Here is a 20,232-nt window from a genome sequence, read left to right on the forward strand (position 1 = left end):
TTCTCCCCTCCCCAATTTAGCAAGGTTCCCACAAGATCCCGTCTTATCCTTGTTCACAACTATCTTAAAACTCATGTTATTGTGATGAATGTGAAGTGCCAGTTGATGAAGTAGACAAAGACAATGTGGTCAAACAATAATCATGGTTTTTATTAGCAGGAACTCATGGTACAATAATGAAAGACAATAGATACATACACAGTTATGACCAAGGGGAGTGTCCTTAACAGTGGAGATAATGCACATCCAATATTAGTACAGCAAGGCTCACTAGAGGGGGGAGACAGGCAGCTTGGCAGACATTTACCACAGTCTCCCCCCGGCAGAAGAAGGGTTAAAATCAAAAGGACAGCTGCTAGGAAAGACTGAAGCAAGCAATACATGGATACCATGCTTGGTCTTGAGAATGCTCTAACAGCCAAAATACGCCAGTATCTAGCAAGCAATCGAAATATAATCAGATGCTTTATGAATATGTCAGGTTGTTTACGAATTCTGGTGCTTTGTCTCAAAACAGGTGGCTTCTTTGCAACCTTGGGAACTGGTACAGTTCCTGGGTCTGTAGTGTGGGAAGGACTGGCTTCTGGACCCGCTCCAGAATCGCTAGCATGAGGCAATGGAGGCTCAGCATGGCCATCTGAAAGCTTACTAGGGGTACAGGCTGGGGAGTGAACCCAACCTCTCAGGCTCACTCTGAGTAGGGGTGTGAGGAAGGAGCAAACCAGGCGAGGCCAGATCTCAGAGCTACAGTGTCAGTACTCCCATCTGGGAATTTAACATGAGCATAGTTGGGGTTAGTATGCAGTAGATGAACTGGTTGGACATGCTCGAGCGTAGCACGATTCCAGGCTCAGATAAACAGGCTGGCCAGTCCATCACAGTTCCTGATTTCCTAGGAAAGGCAAACATGAGGTGTTTGATTTATTGCAGTACACAATAAAGATCGAATAGAAGGTAATGCCTCAGGCAGCACCTCCTGCCACCGGGTAACAGGGTAACCATGTGTTTTTAAAGCAAAATTAACAGTATTCCAGTCTGTACTATTAGCCCTTTCAACCTGTCCATTGCCCTGCGGGTTGTAGCTTGAGGTATGGCTGGTGGAAATCCCCTTCCGTAGCAGGGCTCACTGCAGTTCAGCGCTCATGAATGCTGAGCCTCTATTGGTATGAATATAATTGGGAAAACCAAAAATGCTGAAAATTCTGTCAAGTGACTTAATGACAGACACTGACGAGACATCAGGGCAGGGTATCGCAAAGGGAAACCAGGAATATTTGTCAATTACAGTAAGGAAATATACATTTTTGTTGTTGGAAGTTAACGGCCCTTTAATATCTAAGCTAATCCTCTCAAAAGGTCGGGTTGCCTTGATGAGAGTGGGCTCTGGAGCTTTGAAGTATTGCGGTTTGCAGTCCATGCAAAGAGGACAGCTTTTAGTCAGTTTCCTGAGTTCTTCCATAGAGTAAGGAAGGTTGTTAGCCCTTATGTAGTGGAAGAATCTCGTGACTCTGGGGTGGCACAGTCTGCTATGGATCTCTTTTAGCCCACCAAAATTTAACACTACACTGTTCATCTGAGATTGAATATCTAACCCCAGTACCACAGGGGCATAGAGCTCTGGCATAATAAAGAGCCACATATCAGCCAGGCAACGTTCCTGTAAATTTAGAGTAACTTTACACTTGTCCCGTACAGATTTTGTAAGTTCACTACAAGCCATCGATATCTTTTGGTTCTCTGGATATCTCCGCAAATTTAAAGCTCTGGCAACTCTCTTGTGGATGTAGCTGTCGGTACTCCCCAAGTCTATTAGACAATCAAGAGTCTGACCATTCACCTTTCCCTTCATAGTTGACCATTCCAGTCCATAACATCCCCCAAGCTTTGGAGTCAATTGAGCTATCACAGAGGATCTCACCTCGCCATCACTTGAAGTCGATTCAGCCTGCTCATCTGAAGATTCCCCCTTTTCACAGTTGTCTTCCATTCCTGCAGCTCCAGGATGCATTTTCTGGTGCTTCTCTTCTTCTTCTTATCAGTGGGAGTACTTTTCGTCTTATACACTTTAGCGAAGTGGCCGAGTTTCCCACAATAGTTGCAGGTAGCAAATTGAGCCATGCACTTCTGTCTGGGGTGCCAGCTCTTATCACAGAAGTAGCATTTTTCAGGAGTTTGCCCTTTTCTTTCCTTTGGGTTTCCAGCACTCCTGGATGTTTCCTTTTCAGTTTCTAGCATTTCACTGGACGCATGGCACTTCTCAGTGTTTTGGCTAGAGTGACTGCCTGGTCGTAGATTAAGGGCTCCGTCTCCAGCAGCCTCTGTCAGATGTAACTGGAGTCAATCCCATTGACAAAAGCATCCAGCTTCAAGGCATTGCGGTGTTGTTGCACATTGACTGCCTTGACATCACATTCGTTTGCCAGTGAGTCGAGGCCCAGTGCATCACTTTCCTCGGGTTTCTGGCGTCTAGTCAGCAACTGGTGTCGAGCAAGCACCACATTCCATGGCGCTGCATAGTAAGCGGTCAGACGTTCCCGGGCTATAGTCAGAGCGGTAGCTCCTTGCATTACTGCGAAAGGGACCTCACCCAGCAGAGAGTTCAGGTGGCCCCACTGTATCGCCTCATTGACCATGTTGTTTTGAGCCATGTAGTAATCGAAACAAGTAATCCAGTGGTTGAAAATTTCTCTGGCCCTCGGGGCAGACTGGTCGATTATCAGCTGCTCTGGCTTGAGTGCTGCATCCATTTCTGTTAATAAAATTGAAATGCCAGTTGATGAAGTGGACCAAGACGATGTGGTCAAACAATAATCATGGGTTTTATTAGCAGAAACTCATGGTACAATAATGAAAGACAATGTGCATATACAGTTATATCCAAGGGAAGTGTCCTTAACAGTGGAGATAATGCCAATGTTAGTACAGCAAGGCTCGCCAGAGGGGAGACAGGCAGCTTGGCAGACATTCATCACACAATGTTCCCATGATGCTCTGCCACAGAGAGGCCAGTTCCCTGGTCAGGTTCATTACCCAGAACAGGCTCCCCTACTTAGACCATCTATGGACAGTTACAAGAAACCCTCTTGTTCGCCGCAAAAATATTATTTCGATCTAAGTTTCTTGCCTCGATTAGTATAAGTGATGTTAAAGTCACCCACTACCTCAACCATGTTGCTCTCCCATTTTTCCATGACTTGTCTAAATACCTGTCCCTCGATCTCCCGGTGGTGAATCAGAAGCCTGTAGTGTAACTCCATCAGAGTGAATATGCCTTTCCTCACGTTTAACTCTGCCTGGATTGCCGCAGTGAATGCTCCCTCCAGCACGTTCCCTTTGAGTGGAGCTGTGAATCTTTCCCTGGTTAGCAATCCATCCCGATCACCTATTTTACCTGCCCCCCCCTTCCATCACCCCTAAAACATCCAAGCCCAGGAACACGTGGCTTCCAGCCCTGTCCTTTTCCCAGCCAAGTCTCTGTAAATGACCACATCACAATTCCCTTACAATTCTATTCCACCTATCAATCCCCTTTCGCCATTGCCTGCCTCTGACGATATGTTTATTGCATGTTCTTGTCATCTTCAACAGGGACTGTATGTGGAAGATCGATCAATTTACTGTAGTCTGAAGAGGTAACGAGGCAGAACTCTTTGACAAATGATCCAAAATGTTATTTCTGACTGAAATATTTACAATGTTGTCCCATCCTGGTAATTTACACCATCATCCGCTTCCGAGTCACACTGCGATTACTAGATGACAGATAAGTAAGGCGTTTGGCACTGGAGAGCGGCGTAGACACGCAGGAAATTAGTCAACTCCAGACGTGTAGCCCATCAGACGGTATAATGTCCCTGGAAACACGCACTTCCAGGGCATCTCATAGAGTGAAGGACTGAATTATTGGTGTTTGCCTCAATCAACTTTTGTCGCATCCAGTGACCTCAATAACACCTCATCTTGCCCCGTCCCCTGTATGGATTTCATTCCTTTCTTGCCCCATCGCATCTGCTCCCAGGGTAAGGTGTTCCATGTGAGATCACTGCAATGTTCTTCATCTTCAAACAAAGTGGCTTCCCCTCTCCCACCATTAACTTGGCCCTTTCCGCATGCAGTGTCTTCCATTAACAGCATATTTGGCCATGTCTTCTCCGCCCCCCCAGACGCAACAAAGACCGTATCCCCCTTGTCCTGATCTTCTAACCCAGCAGCGTTAGTATCCAACATTGCATCCTCCACTATTTCCACCACTTGCAATGTTATTCCACCACCAGACATAATCTCATCTCTTGGGTCCTCTCAGCTTTCCACAGGGGCCACTCCTTCCGTGACCCACTCCTTGCTTCCCCATCAACAGTCCGCTTGTGGGGCCTACCCGTGTGCCAGGAGATGCTCCATTTGCGCCCACACCACCGCCTTCACCACCATTCGGGGCCCCAAACTGTCCTCGCAAGTGAAGCAACTCTGCAGTTGGGAATCTGCAGGGGGTCCACGGCATCCGGTGCTCCTGCTGTGGTCACTACGCTGGAGAGACTGGGCGATCGCTTCATTGAGCACCTCGGCTCCATCTGTCGTCATGGCATGGATCTCCCAGTGGCCGCCCATATCAATTCCCCACCCCATGTCCATGTCCTCATGCTCTGCTGGGGAGAGGTCACGTGTGAATGGGAGGAACCGCACCTCATATTCTGTTTGGACGCTCTCCAAACAGAACCCGACCTCTCTGCATTCCTCGCACCCCCACCCTATTTCTCTCTTTCCCTATTATTATGTCATATTTCCCTCTGTCTCTCGCTCTCTCTCTTTCCCTCTGCCTCTCTCTTTCTCCCTTTCTCTTTCCCTCTGTCACTCTCTCTCTCTTTCCCTCTGTCTCTCACTCTCTCTCCCTTTCTGTCTCGCTCTGTCTTTCTCTTTCCCTCTGCCTCGCTCTCTCTCCCTTTCTCTTTCCCTCTGTCACTCTCTCTCCCTTTCTCTTTCCCTCAGTCTCTCTCTCTCCCTTTCTCTTTCCCCTTCTCTCTTCCTTTCTCTTTCCCTCTCTCTCCCTTTCTCTTTCCTCCTCTCTCTCCCTTTCTCTTTCCCCCTCTCTCCCTTTCTCTTTTCCTCTATCTCTTTAATTTGAAAGCCACCTCACTCAACCAAGCACTTCTCACCCTTCCATCCTCTCCCTGTTCAGCGACGCCCTCTTGTCTGTTGGCCTGCACTCCTCCCACTGACCCTTCTATGCTCCCCCCCACCTTTTTATTCAGGCCTAAAACGTTGATTCTATATTTTTATTTTCTTTGGTGACCTTCAAAGTTTATTTAACATACTTTCATGTGTTCTTTTTTGCTCCCACAGATAACGCGATTGGTGAAGGTGTTCGTTGATTTGTGAACTCCACCACAAATTACATTGAGGGAAATGACCTTCCCTCGCATTCGTCCGTGACAATTATTGACCATGTTCCCCCCCCCCCAGTTATTCTGCCGGTCGCGTCCTCTTATCTGTGACATTATGATGCCATGAACGAATCCCACCCTCCTCCCACCACCTCGACTCTCTCACTGTACTCAACTCCATTCTGAACCCACGGGAGAACTTGCAATCATTGTTGGTGAAGTAATCTTTGTTTCTCAGTCAGTCTGGGTCATCTTGCCACTGTTCCTCCGCCCCCGTGGCCCCTGACATTAATGACCCAATATATTGCATGTCTCATTCGCCAAGGGGCGTATCTTTGCTTTCCCGGCCAGTGTGCTGTAAGGGAACCCAGTTCAGTGGGTTCAAAGAGCAATGAATCTGAACACAGGCTGGACACATGTAAAGAGATCACTACAGGCATAACACACCCCGGTAATCACAATCACACCACACACTACAACCCAGTCACATCATGCATAACACCACTGATACCAGAACTGCTTACACCCATACACACACACTGGACAACCCAGTCACATCAGGCTTTACACTACCGATACCAGGAACTGTTTATACCCACACACACACTGGACAACCCAGTCACATCGGGCTTAACACCACTGATACCAGGAACTGTTTACACTCACACACTACAACCCAGTCACATCGGGCTTAACACCACTAATACTAGGAACTCTTTACACCCACATACACACACACACACACACACACACACACACACACATTGTACAACCCAGTCACATCGGGCTTAACACCATCACTACCAGGAACTGCTTACACCCATACACACACATTGTACAACCCAGTCACATCAGGCTTAACACGACTGATACCAGGAACTGTTTACACTCACACACACTACAACCCAGTCACATTGGGCTTAACACCACCGATACCAGGAACTGCTTACATCCACACACACATTATAACCCAGTCACAGCAGGCTTAACACCACTGATACCAGGAACTGCTGACACCTATACACACACACTGTATAACCCAGTCACATCAGATACAACCATTACCAATATAAGCATTTATACAGACTTATCACACCTAAGGACTACTATTCACTATGCCCCATTCCTTGTCTAACATGGGCACGGCTCAGATGCTATCTTCAACACTACTACAATATACAACAGCCCCAATCCCAATCTAGCACACACTTTACCAATAACTCCTCCAGCGTTGTCAAGAGTAGAACAGGGTTTGTGTCAGGGTCGAAGAGCAAAAGACCTGTTGCACATGGTGGACTTTGTAGTAGAGTGAGCTGGAGGGACTGGCCCAGCTTATCACAAGGGATGGAAGGCGCCAATGGTCAGGTGTGCACCAATGGGCGGGCGGAGTCCAACTTTGACAGGCAGGTGATGCGACTTCCGATGAGGTATTCGCTGGTTGGGTCATGTGACAGATGGGATTTGGCATGTGGCAGAGTCTCATCCGGCTGGGAGGGGACGACATCAAGCCTCACCCCCCCCCACCACCCTCTGTCCGGTGTTCCGAGCCCATTCGCGAGAGCATCCACAACCTTGGGGTTTTCCCCATCACGCTCAGATCCAGATAGCCTCTTCGTTATCGTTTTTGGGGCATCCACCTCGACACTTGAGGGCAAGAACTCCTGCCTTTATCCAGTGCTGACAGGAAGGTGACAGGAGACATGGACACCGTGGTTCTGGAACAGAAGAACGAGTTTGTAAGGCACAGGGAGCAAAGACTCAGGAGGGAGTTCAGACGCACTTCATAAGGTCATATGCCCTTTTAGATTCCGATTTGAATTTCAGATTTATTGTCAGAGTACATCCCATACAACCCTGAGATTTTTTTTTCTTGCAGGCAAGGTAGAATTATCTTTTATTAATGGTGCAAATAAAAATTTTGTTAAGAGCCCAGAGGACCACAAAACCCAGTAGCAATAGAAATTCACCAAGACAAATGGTTACTTAAACAAAAGTTGCTTTTAATTTTTTTAAAACATAACAGGATCTATATAATCATATAACAATTACAGCACGGAAACAGGCCCTTCTAGTCTGCACCAATCTAAGTACTCTCCTCTAGTCCCACCTACTTACACTCTGCCCATAACTCTCCATTCCCCTCTCTTCCACATACCTTTCCAACTTTTAACATTACTATTAACTTAACCCCCTTCTAGTTCTAAGCTCACATGTATGTAATGTGTATATGTTCAGTAAAGTCCTTTGATTCACAGTCCAATCATTCACTTCTCACTTCTCCAAGTTCACTGGCATCAGGCAATTCTTATACTGTGCACAGAACTTAACATAAACAATTCTTCACCAGGATCTGGTGCTTAAAGGTAAATGGTTACCACTCAGGAAGATTCTTGTCAGGTTTCAGAGAGATTTGTTGCTTGTTGGACACAAACTGATTCCTTCCGATCAGCCACTTCACTGTCTTGCTGAAGAAACTTGCCTCATCATGGGCTTTCCAAACGATAACCTCTTCCTCCAGGTCACCACAGAGTCCCTCTTGTTTCCTTATTTTGGAAGAAACATTCTAGCCAGCCATTTTCTCTTGTAAGGACCACAAGGATTTTGAACAGGCTGAACTCAGAATTCACAACCCATATTCAAAATTGGGTTTTCATCAAGCTTGCCATGTTGCAGCCTCCAAAAGCTACTGCAGAACTCAGTTATCTCTTTCTTTTTAAAGAGAAATCCTGTTTCATCTTTTGTCTCCCTCCCTCCCTGTGCTCTGCATCAGTTCCATTAATAAAACCCTTCCCTACATCAAAACTGTGTTCAAAGTCCTTGCCTTTGAGACTGACCAAACCTGTTTCCTCACTTACAACATCTGTTGCTGGAAAGTCAATAGTCCATTTACACTGGCTTCTAAAGATTCTTCCTGTGATGATGTAATGGTGGGGGGGGGGGGGTGTGGTGTACTATACTGTCTGCTCCTCATGTATGGAGTTGCTTGCTATTGGCTATGGCTCCACCCTACTGGAAGCACAGATGGAGATGCTTTCCCACTGGCCAGTTTAATGGTGGCTAAGAGTCTGTTAATAAAAGCCCTGTATTAGTATAACACTTGTCGGGTCTACGTCTATGGCATATCACCTCCTAAAGTAGCACCATTGTCTTTGCAAAGGCACTCGGACCCTGGATGACTCAGTCTCTGCAAAGCTCTTGGATTTTAAATGAGATCTCTTTTGTGAAGTGTTTGTTTGTGAAGTGACACACACTAAAACCCCCACAATCTATCTCTTTCACAAACATATTTATATATAACATACCCCGTAACAAAGACTGAAGGCTTTTATTAGCAAGAGACGGACAGCATCCCTGGGTTGGTCGGTCACACTGACCAGGACTCGAACTGGGGGCAGGCTTGCAACATGACAGCCTTCATGGGGAAGAACGGGGGAGGAGTCGCGAGGTGCCCAGTGAGAGCAGGATCAAATATATAGTGATTAACACGACCTCCCTTTATGCACAACGTTACTGGTTCACAGAGCACATATGTCTACATTAAAATGGTCTCGTTTTATTTGGACGAAAAACTTGGTGTGATAAATGTCAAGAGAGTGGTGCTTCCTTGGAGCTGCCCTAGAAAAATTTTGGAAGGAAGTTTTTCAAACATTGTCGGCAATTAAAAATTTAAAATTCGAACCTAGCCCTTTAATTGCTCTTTCTGGAACATTTCAAGAAGACGATGTGTTATTAACTTCAATTTAATGACGCGTTTTTATCTTTTATTTCATTAATGGGGGTGGGGGGTGCAGGGGTACATCGTACCTGGGCCAGGGGTCCAAAAGGACTTCCTGACAAATCAGTGGGGAAAATTTGGGCAAACCTGGGGAGACAGAGACCGAAACAGTAATGGTGCAAACATCAGAATTTGTTAATTTCCATAAAATGAAGTTGGGTTTCTCCAGGGTGGATATAGAGGGGTGGACAATGTATTACTTAATAACATAGTATTACACATAAAGACCAAGCATACGAGTTCAGGAAATCTCATCCGCTCCAGTTGTGCCGAAAAGAGCGACCGAAGGATTAGGCTCCTGATTTGAATTTGAATCACATCCCTCCAGTATTTTTCAAGGCGAGGCCGCGTCCAGAACACGTGGATTAATGAAGCCTCTCCTTGCTAACATTTATCACAAGAATTTACATCTGAATGGATACCAGATCAGTTATCTTTAGACATATGGGGTCCATGAACACCTTTAAATTGTAACAATGACGGGACCATCTTAAAAAAAAGTTTTACAAATCTGACATTTCCCTCTTTGTCGATTGCAACCGGCGGGACCAGAGGGTGTGGGGTACTGGGATTGCCGGAATATTTCGATGAGATGTTACCCAAAACGATACGATGGGAAACTGGAACTCTGCATTGTAGTGGAGCCTGAATAAATTGTTTAAAGATCAAAACCGAAGGGTCACTTGTCAGGGAAGTGGAGATGGAACACAGAGGGCAATTCTCTCCCCGAGGTAACCGCGGAGATTCAGTCCCTGAGCGTATGTGAATATTGAAGAATCAACCGAACGTGCTGGTGAGGCGAACAGCATTGAGGGACGGAAGTGTGGCGAAGGACCGAATGGACATCAGCCCATTTGCTACTTCCTCTGCCTTCGCACCTCGGACCAATCAGCGTTGACTCCAGTGCATCTGGCCCGGAGACCAGAAAGAGCGGCTCAATGTCCGAGTGTGAACAGAGACCAGGCGCTTCTCTCCCCACCCCCTCCTCCCCCCACCTCTCTCTCTCGGGGATGGCGGGGCTGCCGCTCACTGCGCTCGCCGTTTGTTTCTTCATCCCCTGGGGTGAGGGTCGCTCTCTCGGTGCAGCTCGCAAGGGGCGACCGGGCTCGTCCGGCGAAGCGGTGTCGCTTTCTCCCTTAACGCCGAGTTTCTCTCCCTCAGGTGAGTCGCAGGGTTTGACCATCCACACAGACCGGAGCCGGTTCAATGTCACCGCCGGCGGCGACGCGACCTTTTCGGTGCAGCCGTCAGTGAAGGTGAGGTCTGGGAACTGGGGTTTCAAGGACAGAACCATTGTTACGTGGGTCGTTACAAACGGAGTCGCAGATATTTGGTGCACTTACGGGTCGCTCCTGCTGAAGTCGGTGACCAGATCAGACAGCGGGGATTACACCGTGACCATGACTCCAGAGGTCGGGGATCAGCAAACAGCGACCATCGCTCTGTTGGTCATTGGTGGTCGTCGATCTGGTTGACTGATTTATTTTGCGGCGACTGTTTCCGTTCTATTCCCGTGGTGAACACACACACACACACAAACTCACTCACACACACACCAACACACAAACTCACTCACACCCGACACACACACACACACACACACTCACTCACTCACACCCAACACACAAACACACACATTCACACACAAACTTGCTCACTCACACACACCAACACACGCACAAACGCACACACCCAACACACACACACAAACTCACTCACTCACACCCAACACACCAATATGCACACACACAAACTCGCTCATTCACACACACAGACAAACTCACACACCCAACATACACACTCATTCACACACACAAACACACACACTCATACACATACACACACAAACACTCACACACACCAACACACACAAACTCACACCCAACACACACACACACTCACTCACTCATATTCACAGTTTGACCCTGCCCCCGAACTCGCTGTTCACCCTCCGACACGTATGTTTTCCATCGGGGGAATCTCACCCAGTGAACAGGACGAGTATGCCTTCCATTCCTGCTGTGGAACTCAATGCACGGTTTGATCGGAAGGTCCTCGCTTTGGACAGGGATTTTTGTGCTTTGAAGCGGTAAAGGCAGGCTCGCCTTTGACATTTCAGAAACATTTGGTCAATTACATGGATGGGAAAGGGAAGGAGGGCTGTGGTTCGCGGTGCAGATCAGTGGAATGAGGCAGAATAATGGTTCGGCACAGACTAGAAGAGCTTAAGGGCCATTTCTCCGCTACTGTGTTCCACGAATGGAGGCAGATGAAGGAGGGAAGGGCGGAAGCAGGGTGGGTTGGGAGGTGGAGGGGTTCAGGTGACGGGTCAACGAAGTAGTGCAGGTGAAGGAAGATGGATAAGAAAGGCAGATGATGGGTGGATCTAGATAAGGAACGGATGGTGGGCAGGGAGGAACGGAGTGGGAGAAATACCCAGGGGTTTTACCCGTGAGTCCCACTTAGGTGGGAACAGAGAGGGAGAGGAAAAATGGCTGGATGGTTTCAACCTGTGAGTCCCAACAAGTGGGAACAGAGGGGGAGAGGATCGATGGCTGGGTGGTTTTACCTGTGAGTCCACTCAGGTGGGAACAGAGGGGAAGGGGACAGGTACCCACTGAGTTGAAACCATGTCAGGTGCAAACAGGTGGAGGAGGAGAAAGAAACTGGGGAACAGAAGCGGGGGTGGGGTGTGGGGGGATGCTCGGAAAATCTCCTTCACTTGGTTATGTCTCAATACACGATGCCGCCCCGTGAACTTGTTCACCCCACCTCCTCCCCAGAAACAAACCCACTTCCCCTTCTGCTTCTTTCCTGTTAGCTTCCATCCCATGATGTGACATGGCTCCTTTATCCACATTTTCAGAACGACGCTCTCCTTGTGGTTTGTCGGCTGGGGCGATAGTTGGCATCGCGATTGGCGTTATTGCTGGAGCTGCGGGTTGGTCGCGTGGTTTGTCAGGAGTAATATGAACCGGTAAATGCATTCAAATGTTTCCTGCATTTTGATTAAACACTGCAAGGGTTGTTATCCTAAGGCGACAGTGGTTAATTGCACGTCCATTTCGGTTTCATACGCTTGGTCAGCCAAACGGGTCGAGGTTTTTGCAACACTTTACACACGTTGTTCAGATTGAGAGACCTTTTAGCACATTGGCCTAAAGTATTGAGTACAGGAGTTGAGATGTGGTGGTAAAGTTGTATAACACACAACTCAGAGTATTGCTGGTCACCTAAATACAGGAAAGATGTCAATAACATCGAACGAGAGCTAGACGATTTACACGATATGTTGCTGGGACTTCAGGAATGGAGTTACAGGAAAATGTTAAACAGGTTATGATTTTATCCCCTGGAGCGGAGAAAAAAATGAGGGGAGATATTTAAAATGATGAGGGGTGGGGCGGGGTAGACAGGGTATATGCAAGTAGCCTTTCTCCACAGACGTCAGGTGAGATACAAACCAGAGGACATGGGTTAAGGGTAAAAGGGGAAATGTTTAGGGGGAACAGAGAATGGGGGTGTAGAATGAGTTGCCAACTGAAGTGGTGAATGCGGGCTCAATTGTAACACTGAAGAAGAATTTGGATAGGTCCATGGATGGGAGGGGTATGGAGGCCCGTGGATTGGGTGCAGGTCAGTGGGACCAGTCAGAATAATATTTTGGCACAGACTAGAAGGGCCTGTTTCTGTGCCGTAATGTTCAATGGTTCTAAACAGAATTTGTGTTAACCCCAGTTCCCGTTGACACCACCTCTCCCACCCCCCTCACGACTTCCTCTCCAATCAGAGAGCTGTCCTCTCCCCTGACACACGTTCTCCTACCCTCCCCACCCGCATCCATCTATAATTTGCCTGTCAGCGATGCTCCTCCCCTTCCCCCCGCCCGTTCATTCAGGCGTCTACCTGTTTGTGTTTGTACCTGACGATGGGTCCAGGTCTTCCCTTGGACACTGCGTGACCTGCTGAGTTTCTCCAGCGCGCCAGTGCACACGTAATGTTTTCAATCCGCTGCGTCTCTTTGTCGGTGGGTCATTAATAACCAGCGATTGTATGGAAGCTTACAACATTCCAACAGGCCCTTCCAGTCTCTGCCGACTGTTATTCTGCATTGACTGAGTGATCTGCCCCAGTCCATATACCTCCTTACCCCCCCCCCCCCCCCCCCATCCGCGTACCTGTCCAAATTTGTCTTCAGTTATAAAACTGAGCCGAGGAAGTCACGTGATGGAGTAGTGAGCGGTAAGAAAATATCAGCCCTCTCCAGAAAAGTTTTAAAAAAGCAAAGCTACAAACACAGAAACCATAACAAATTAAAAGTAAAGGTGTGGAGAAAATGGCAGCAAAGAAAGAAAAAGCAAAAACAACGGGAAGAAAAGAAGAAGGAAGGACGTCGGAAGAGAAAGGTGAAGGCCTTACCTGTCCGAGGAGGCCCGCCGAGGAGAGAGAAGCCCGCTCCCTGAGCTCAGTGGAAACCCAGAACTCAGGACTACAAAGATGGCTCACGGAGCCAAACAAAAGTGCGCAACTGCGCATGCACGAATTCTCGCACATGCGCGATGCACAAGACAAAAACAACGCTGAAAGGAGTGGGGGGGGGGACCAGCTGAGGAGAAAATCTTCACAACTGAAACAGACAAGAAAAGGTTCCAAACAGGAAAACATAGAAAATAACGGGAACAAGAAGGAAGAGAATAAAAATAAGAAATCAAAGAAACAACAGATGACCAACCCAGAGGAAGAAGACCAACACCAAGACACTTCTAATAAAAATAAGAAGGCCAAAAATACCCAACAAAATAAAACAAACAACCAACAAGAAAACCAGAAGAGACAGAGGTAAAGGACACAGATCCTGGAGTGGACGCAGAAGAAGAGGAGGAAGAACACAGAGAAAGGGAAGATGAAGGGAAGGGCAAGTACATGGATAAAAATTTTTTAAAGAATATATGGAAACATTAAAAGAATGGTTGACACAAGAATTCAGTGAAATAAAAAGAAGAATAAAAAGTACAGAAGAAAAAGTGAATAGATTAGAGATGATCATGACAGATATAGGAAAAAGAGTGGACAAGGTGGAAGAATGAGAAACAGCCGTAGAAATGGAGGTAGATGACTTAAAAAAGAAATTAGAAGAATCTGATAAAAAAGTTAAAGAAACACAGGAGCTGTTAGCTCAGAAGATAGATATAACGGAAAATTATAATAGAAGAAATAATATAAAGATAGTGGGCCTTAAGGAAGATGAAGAAGGCAAAGAAAGATATGAAAGAATTTATAAAAGAATGGATCCCCAGGATCGTAGGAAGACCAGAATTACAGGAAGAAATGGAAATAGAAAGGGCACACAGAACATTAGCCCCTAAACCACAACCACAACAAAAAACAAGATCCATTCTAGTAAAATTCCTAAGATATACGACAAGAGAAAATATATTGGAGAAGGCAATGAAAAAAATAAGAGAAGACAAAAAACCACTGGAATACAAGGGTCAAAAATTTTTTTTCTATCCAGATATAAGTTTTGAACTCCTGAAGAAGAGGAAGGAGTTTAATGCAGCAAAAACGACCCTGTGGAAAAAAGGTTATAAATTTATGTTAAAATATCCAGCGGTGCTTTAAATAGTTATCCCGGGGCAGCAAGGCAAACTATTCTCGGATCCGGAAAAAGCACAAAAATTTGCAGAATACCTACAAAAAAGACAGAGAGATGAAGAAATATAACAAGAACAAAAATGACCACAAACTATATATATAAAGAAGAATAAAGTATAAGTAAGAACTAAGAAGAGAAAGAAAGTGAAGAAAGGAATTAAGGAGGGAATTAAGAGAGTGAGCTTTGATATATATGAAGATTAAAATCTTTTCTGGGGGGGCTGGGTGTGGAAGAATAACAGTCACTGCGAAATCAGTTGACGCTTGTGAGCGGATTCACAGATCCAAATGAAGAGGGGAGATGTGGTTGCCCGACAAGGGACAAAGGGCAACTCAGAAAGGGGAGGGACTATTAGGGTTAAAGGAATTTTAGATATGGGAATAGTGGAAATATTTTATGTTTTAGAAATGTTGTCTTACAATGTGTTCAAAAAAAGAAAACAAATGGATAAGATGGGAAGGTGGTGATGAGGAAATGGAAAGGAAAGATAAAGTATGAAATGGCCATGTTGAACTATATGACTTTAAATATTAACGGAATACATAACCAAATCAAAAGGAAGAAGCTGTTAAATTTACTGAAGAAAGAAAAAATTGACATAGCATTCGTGCAAGAAACACATTTAACTGAAGTGGAACACAAGAAATTAAAGAGAGATTGGATAGGACATGTAACAGCAGCATCATATAATTCAAAAGCCAGAGAAGTAGCTATATTAATCAATAAAAATGTACCAATCAAAATAGAAGAGGAAATAATAGATCCAGCAGGGAGGTATGTAATGATAAAATGTCAGATATATTCAGAATTTTGGAATTTACTCAATGTATATGCACCTAATGAAGAAGATCAAAAATTTATGAAAGATATCTTTTTGAAGATCGCAGATACTCAAGGGAATATACTAATAGGAGGGGATTTTAACCTTAATTTGGACTCAAACATGGATAAAACTGGAAAAAAAGACTAACAGAAAGAACAAAGTAACCAAATTTATAATTAAATCGATGCAGGAAATGCAACTTTTGGATATATGGAGGAAACAACACCCAAAGGAAAAGGAATATTCATATTATTCAAGTAGACATAAAACATACTCAAGGATAGACCTATTCCTGTTATCAGCCCACATTCAAGGAAGAGTTAAAACGGAATATAAAGCTAGATTGTTATCGGATCACTCACCCCTGTTATTGGCAATAGAGCTGGAGGACATCCCACCAAGAATGTATAGCTGGAGATTAAACTCCATGCTACTTAAAAGACAGGATTTTAGAGAATTCATTGAGTGAAAAATTAAAATGTACTTTGAAATAAATATGGAATCAGTGAAAAATAAATTTATACTATGGGACACAATGAAAGCTTTAATCAGAGGACAGATAATAAGTTATGTAACTAAGATGAAGAAGGACTACAATTTAGAAATAGTACAGTTGGAAAGGGAAATAACAAATACAGTAAAAGAATTAGCAATAAAGGAATATAAAAGAAGAGAATTGACAGACAAGAAAATAAAATATGAAACATTACAAACAAATAAGGTGGAGACTACAAAACAGAAATATTATGAGCTAGGAGAAAAAGCACACAAAATACTAGCGTGGCAGCTTAAGACAGAACAAACTAAAAGAACGGTATTGGCATCAAGGAAAAAGGACAAACAAATTACATATAACCCAACAGATATCAATGAAAACTTCAGGGAATTCTACGAACAACTATATCAAACTGAAAATGAAGGGAAAGAAGACAAAATAGATGAATTTCTAACAAAAATTGAACTACCAAAAATACAAACAGAGGAGCAAAATAAATTAATTACACCATTTGAAATAGAAGAAATACAGGAGATATTAAAAAAACTACCTAACAATAAAACACCGGGAGAGGATGGACTCCCAATAGAATTCTATAAAACATTTAAAGACTTATTAATTCTTCCTCTCCTGGAAGTAATGAACCAGATTGAAAAAAAACACAAAACATACCAGATTCATGCAAAACAGCAATAATTACAGTAATACCAAAGACGGGGAAAGATCTACTAACACCAGCATCGTATAGACCAATATCTCTACTTAACAGATTAGAAGATAATAGCTAAACTATTAGCAAACAGATTGGCCGACTGTGTACCAAAAATAGTAAAACTAGACCAAACTGGATTTATTAAAAAAAGACGAGCAACGGACAATATCTGTAAATTCATTAACTTAATCCATACAAGGAAACAAAACTCCAACAGTAGTGGTTGCTTTAGACGCAGAGAAAGCCTTTGACAGAGTAGAATGGAATTATTTACTCAAAGTACTACAAAAATTCAACCTACCAGAGAAATATATTAATTGGATTAAAGCATTATATAAGGGACCATTGGTGGAAGTGACAGTAAATGGACATATATCAAACCAATTTAAATTAAGCAGATCAACAAGGCAGGGATGTCCACTATCTCCCTCACTGTTCGCATTAGCTATAGAACTACTACCAGAACTGATAAGAACAGAAAATAAAATACGAGGGATAAAAATAAAAGAGAAGGAATATAAAATCAGTCTATTTCCAGATGATGTTATAATATACTTAACAGAATCAGAAATATCAATAAAAGAATTACATAAGAAATTGAAGGAATATGGAGAAGTATCGGGGTACAAGATCAACGCAAATAAAAGTGAAGCAATGCCAATGAATAATGCGGATTTCACAAAGTTTAAGAAAGAATCACCATATAGATGGCAAACACAAGCAATTCGATACCTAGATATAGAACTAAATAATAATCTCGGCCATCTATATAAACTAAATGATCAGCCATTAATGAAAAAAATTACAAGATGACAGAGCACTGGAAAGACTTACCACTAACACTGATAGGAAGGATCTTCTTTCTTTGGCTTGGCTTCGTGGACGAAGATTTATGGAGGGGTATGTCCACGTCTGCTGCAGGCTCATTGTTGACTGACAATTCTGATGCGGGACAGGCAGGCACGGTTGCAGCGGTTGCAAGGGAAAATTGGTTGGTTGGGATTGGGTGTTGGCTTTTTCCTCCTTTGTCTTTTGTCAGTGAGGAGGACTCTGCGGTCTTCTTCAAAGGAGGTTGCTGCCAGCTGAACTGTGAGGTGCCAAGATGCACGGTTGGAGGCGATATCAGCCCACTGGCGGTGGTCAATGTTTTCATACCACCAACTGAATACCTACTTGAAGGACAAACTGGGAAACAGTCTGAGGTTACCAGAAGGAAGCAATTTTGAATATGTGATTACAGACACAATGATAATTTAAAAAATTATAACAAACATGTGCATCAAACTTCAAGAAAAGAAGACCGAGGAAAACTTGGAAAAGGAGAACCTGGAAATTAGAAGATAACTTGAGAATACAACAATGGTACATAGAAATAAATAAATGTATTCCATTAGAAAAAATAACATATAATTTAAGAAATATTTGAACAAATATGGGAACCATATAATAGAGAAATCCTACCATGGACCTCCACCACCTAAAATGACAGAAGGAGAAGACAACGAAATCAACTGACTCAGTATATAAAAGTAAAAGACAAAAATTTCTTGATTATTTTTATTCTTGTTTATTTTTAAGTGACGACATTGTTTAATGGGTTTAATGTATCTTATAGATTGAACTTTGAATAAATGGGAAGGGGTGGAGAGGGAGGGAGGGAAGGGAGGGGAGAAAATGACACTATATATTCAAGAGAAAAAAGTCCTCACCTGTTTACCATTTATCTGTAACCCAGTTCCTGGAGTCCGGGCAACATCCCAATAAATCTCCCCGCACTTATTCAGTCTTATTGAGGTCCTTCCTGTAGGTCAGTGAGAAAAACTCACACAATGCTCCAGATTTGGCCTCACCAATGTCTCACACAACTTCGCAATAACATCCCAAACCCTAGATTCTTTGATATTGTAGCACTGAAATAAAGCTCCTTTATTTAACAGCATGTAAATAGGACCTTCAGCTGATGCTGCCCACCCCAACCAATGTATCCCTCCCACACTGGTCCCACCTGCCTGAGTTTGGCTCCTCTAAACCCATCCTATCCATAGATAGCTCTGTGTCCATTTTGTTCATAAACTTTGCAATATTTCCTGCCCCATCTCCCTCTCCCAGCAGCCTATTCCATACACCAACCACCCTGTGTTTAAACAACGCCCCTCAGATTCCTGTTTACCTTCACTTTAAACCCATGACCTCTGGTCACTGATTCTCCTGCACCCGGCCATAGGCTCTCTGTTCACCCAATTTATTCCTCCTCTGATTGTGTCCACTTCTCTGAGATCACCCCTCATCCTCCTGCGCTCCAAGGAACACAGCACACCTGTGGGGATCCAAAGCCACACTCCGATACAGAAATATCTTCCAAGAATGGATGGATCTTCCCAAGGTGGGGTTTCTGGGCGCAACCCGTGCACGTGAAATCAGACCTTGGACAGAACACTGATTGAGGCTGATCTCTCTTCACTCAGGGGGAAGAGTCTGGGGAGACATGATGCGGAGACCACTGCGAGAGGAAACAGTGAATGAAATCCTTCTGCCATCCTCACGCTACTCCTCCCTTAGAAATACTAACACATTCTGGTGAGGAGGCAGAAAAGAGGTGTAAACAAGATATAAGATGGTCACATGGAACTATATGACTATAAACATTAATGGAATACATAACCAAATTAAAAAGAAGAGGGCATTAAATTTACTGGAAAAAAATAGATATAGCATTTGTGCAGGAAACGCACCTAATCAAAGTGGAACATAACAAATTAAAGAGAGACTGGGTAGGACACATAGCAGCAGCATCATATAATTCAAATGCTAGAGGTGTAGCCATATTAGTTAACAAAAATGTACCAATCAAAATAGAGCAGGAAATAACAGATCCAACAGGGAGGTATGTAATGATAAAGTGTCAGATACACTCAGAATTTTGGAATTTGTTCAAAATATATGCACCTAATGAGGACTTCATCCCTAACATCGAAGTACTCGAGATGGCAGAGGCCGACAGCATCAAATCCATGCTGCTGAAGATCCAACAGCGCTGGGTAGGTCACGTCTCCAGAATGGAGGACCATCGCCTTCCCAAGATCGTGTTATATGGCGAGCTCTCCACTGGCCACTGTGACAGAGGTGCACCAAAGAAGAGGTACAAGGACTACCTAAAGAAATCTCTTGGTACCTGCCACATTGACCACTGACAGTGGGCTGATATCGCCTCAAACTGTGCATCTTAGCGCCTCACAGTTCGGCGGGCAACCTCCTTTGAAGAAGACCGCAGAGCCCACCTCACTGACAAAAGTCAAAGGAGGAAAAACCCAACACCAACCAACCAATTTTCCCCTGCAACCGTGTCTGCCTGCCCCACATCGGACTTGTCAGCCACAAACGAGCCTGCAGCT

At 44.4% G+C, this 20,232-nt stretch overlaps 1 protein-coding gene and 1 long non-coding RNA gene across 2 annotated transcripts in view; both read left to right on the forward strand.

Moving 5' to 3' along the window:
• LOC138765380 (uncharacterized) overlaps nucleotides 1-8,437 on the forward strand; it is a 118,269-nt gene extending 109,832 nt beyond the window's left edge. Inside the window, exons 50-51 of the mRNA XM_069942421.1 lie at nucleotides 3,589-3,632; nucleotides 5,338-8,437. Of these exons, the coding sequence (XP_069798522.1) occupies nucleotides 3,589-3,632; nucleotides 5,338-5,341 (48 nt within the window). The 3' untranslated portion in view covers nucleotides 5,342-8,437. The remainder of the gene's footprint in view (nucleotides 1-3,588; nucleotides 3,633-5,337) is intronic.
• Nucleotides 8,438-10,484: 2,047 nt separating this feature from the next.
• LOC138764308 (uncharacterized) lies at nucleotides 10,485-19,678 on the forward strand. Its single transcript, XR_011358098.1, has 3 exons — nucleotides 10,485-10,623; nucleotides 12,020-12,130; nucleotides 19,306-19,678. It is a non-coding gene; the product is annotated as an uncharacterized lncRNA (long non-coding RNA).
• The last annotated feature ends 554 nt before the right edge of the window (nucleotides 19,679-20,232 follow it).

This window comes from Narcine bancroftii, chromosome 5, assembly GCF_036971445.1.
Source record: "Narcine bancroftii isolate sNarBan1 chromosome 5, sNarBan1.hap1, whole genome shotgun sequence".
NCBI classification, from domain to species: Eukaryota; Metazoa; Chordata; class Chondrichthyes; order Torpediniformes; family Narcinidae; genus Narcine; species Narcine bancroftii.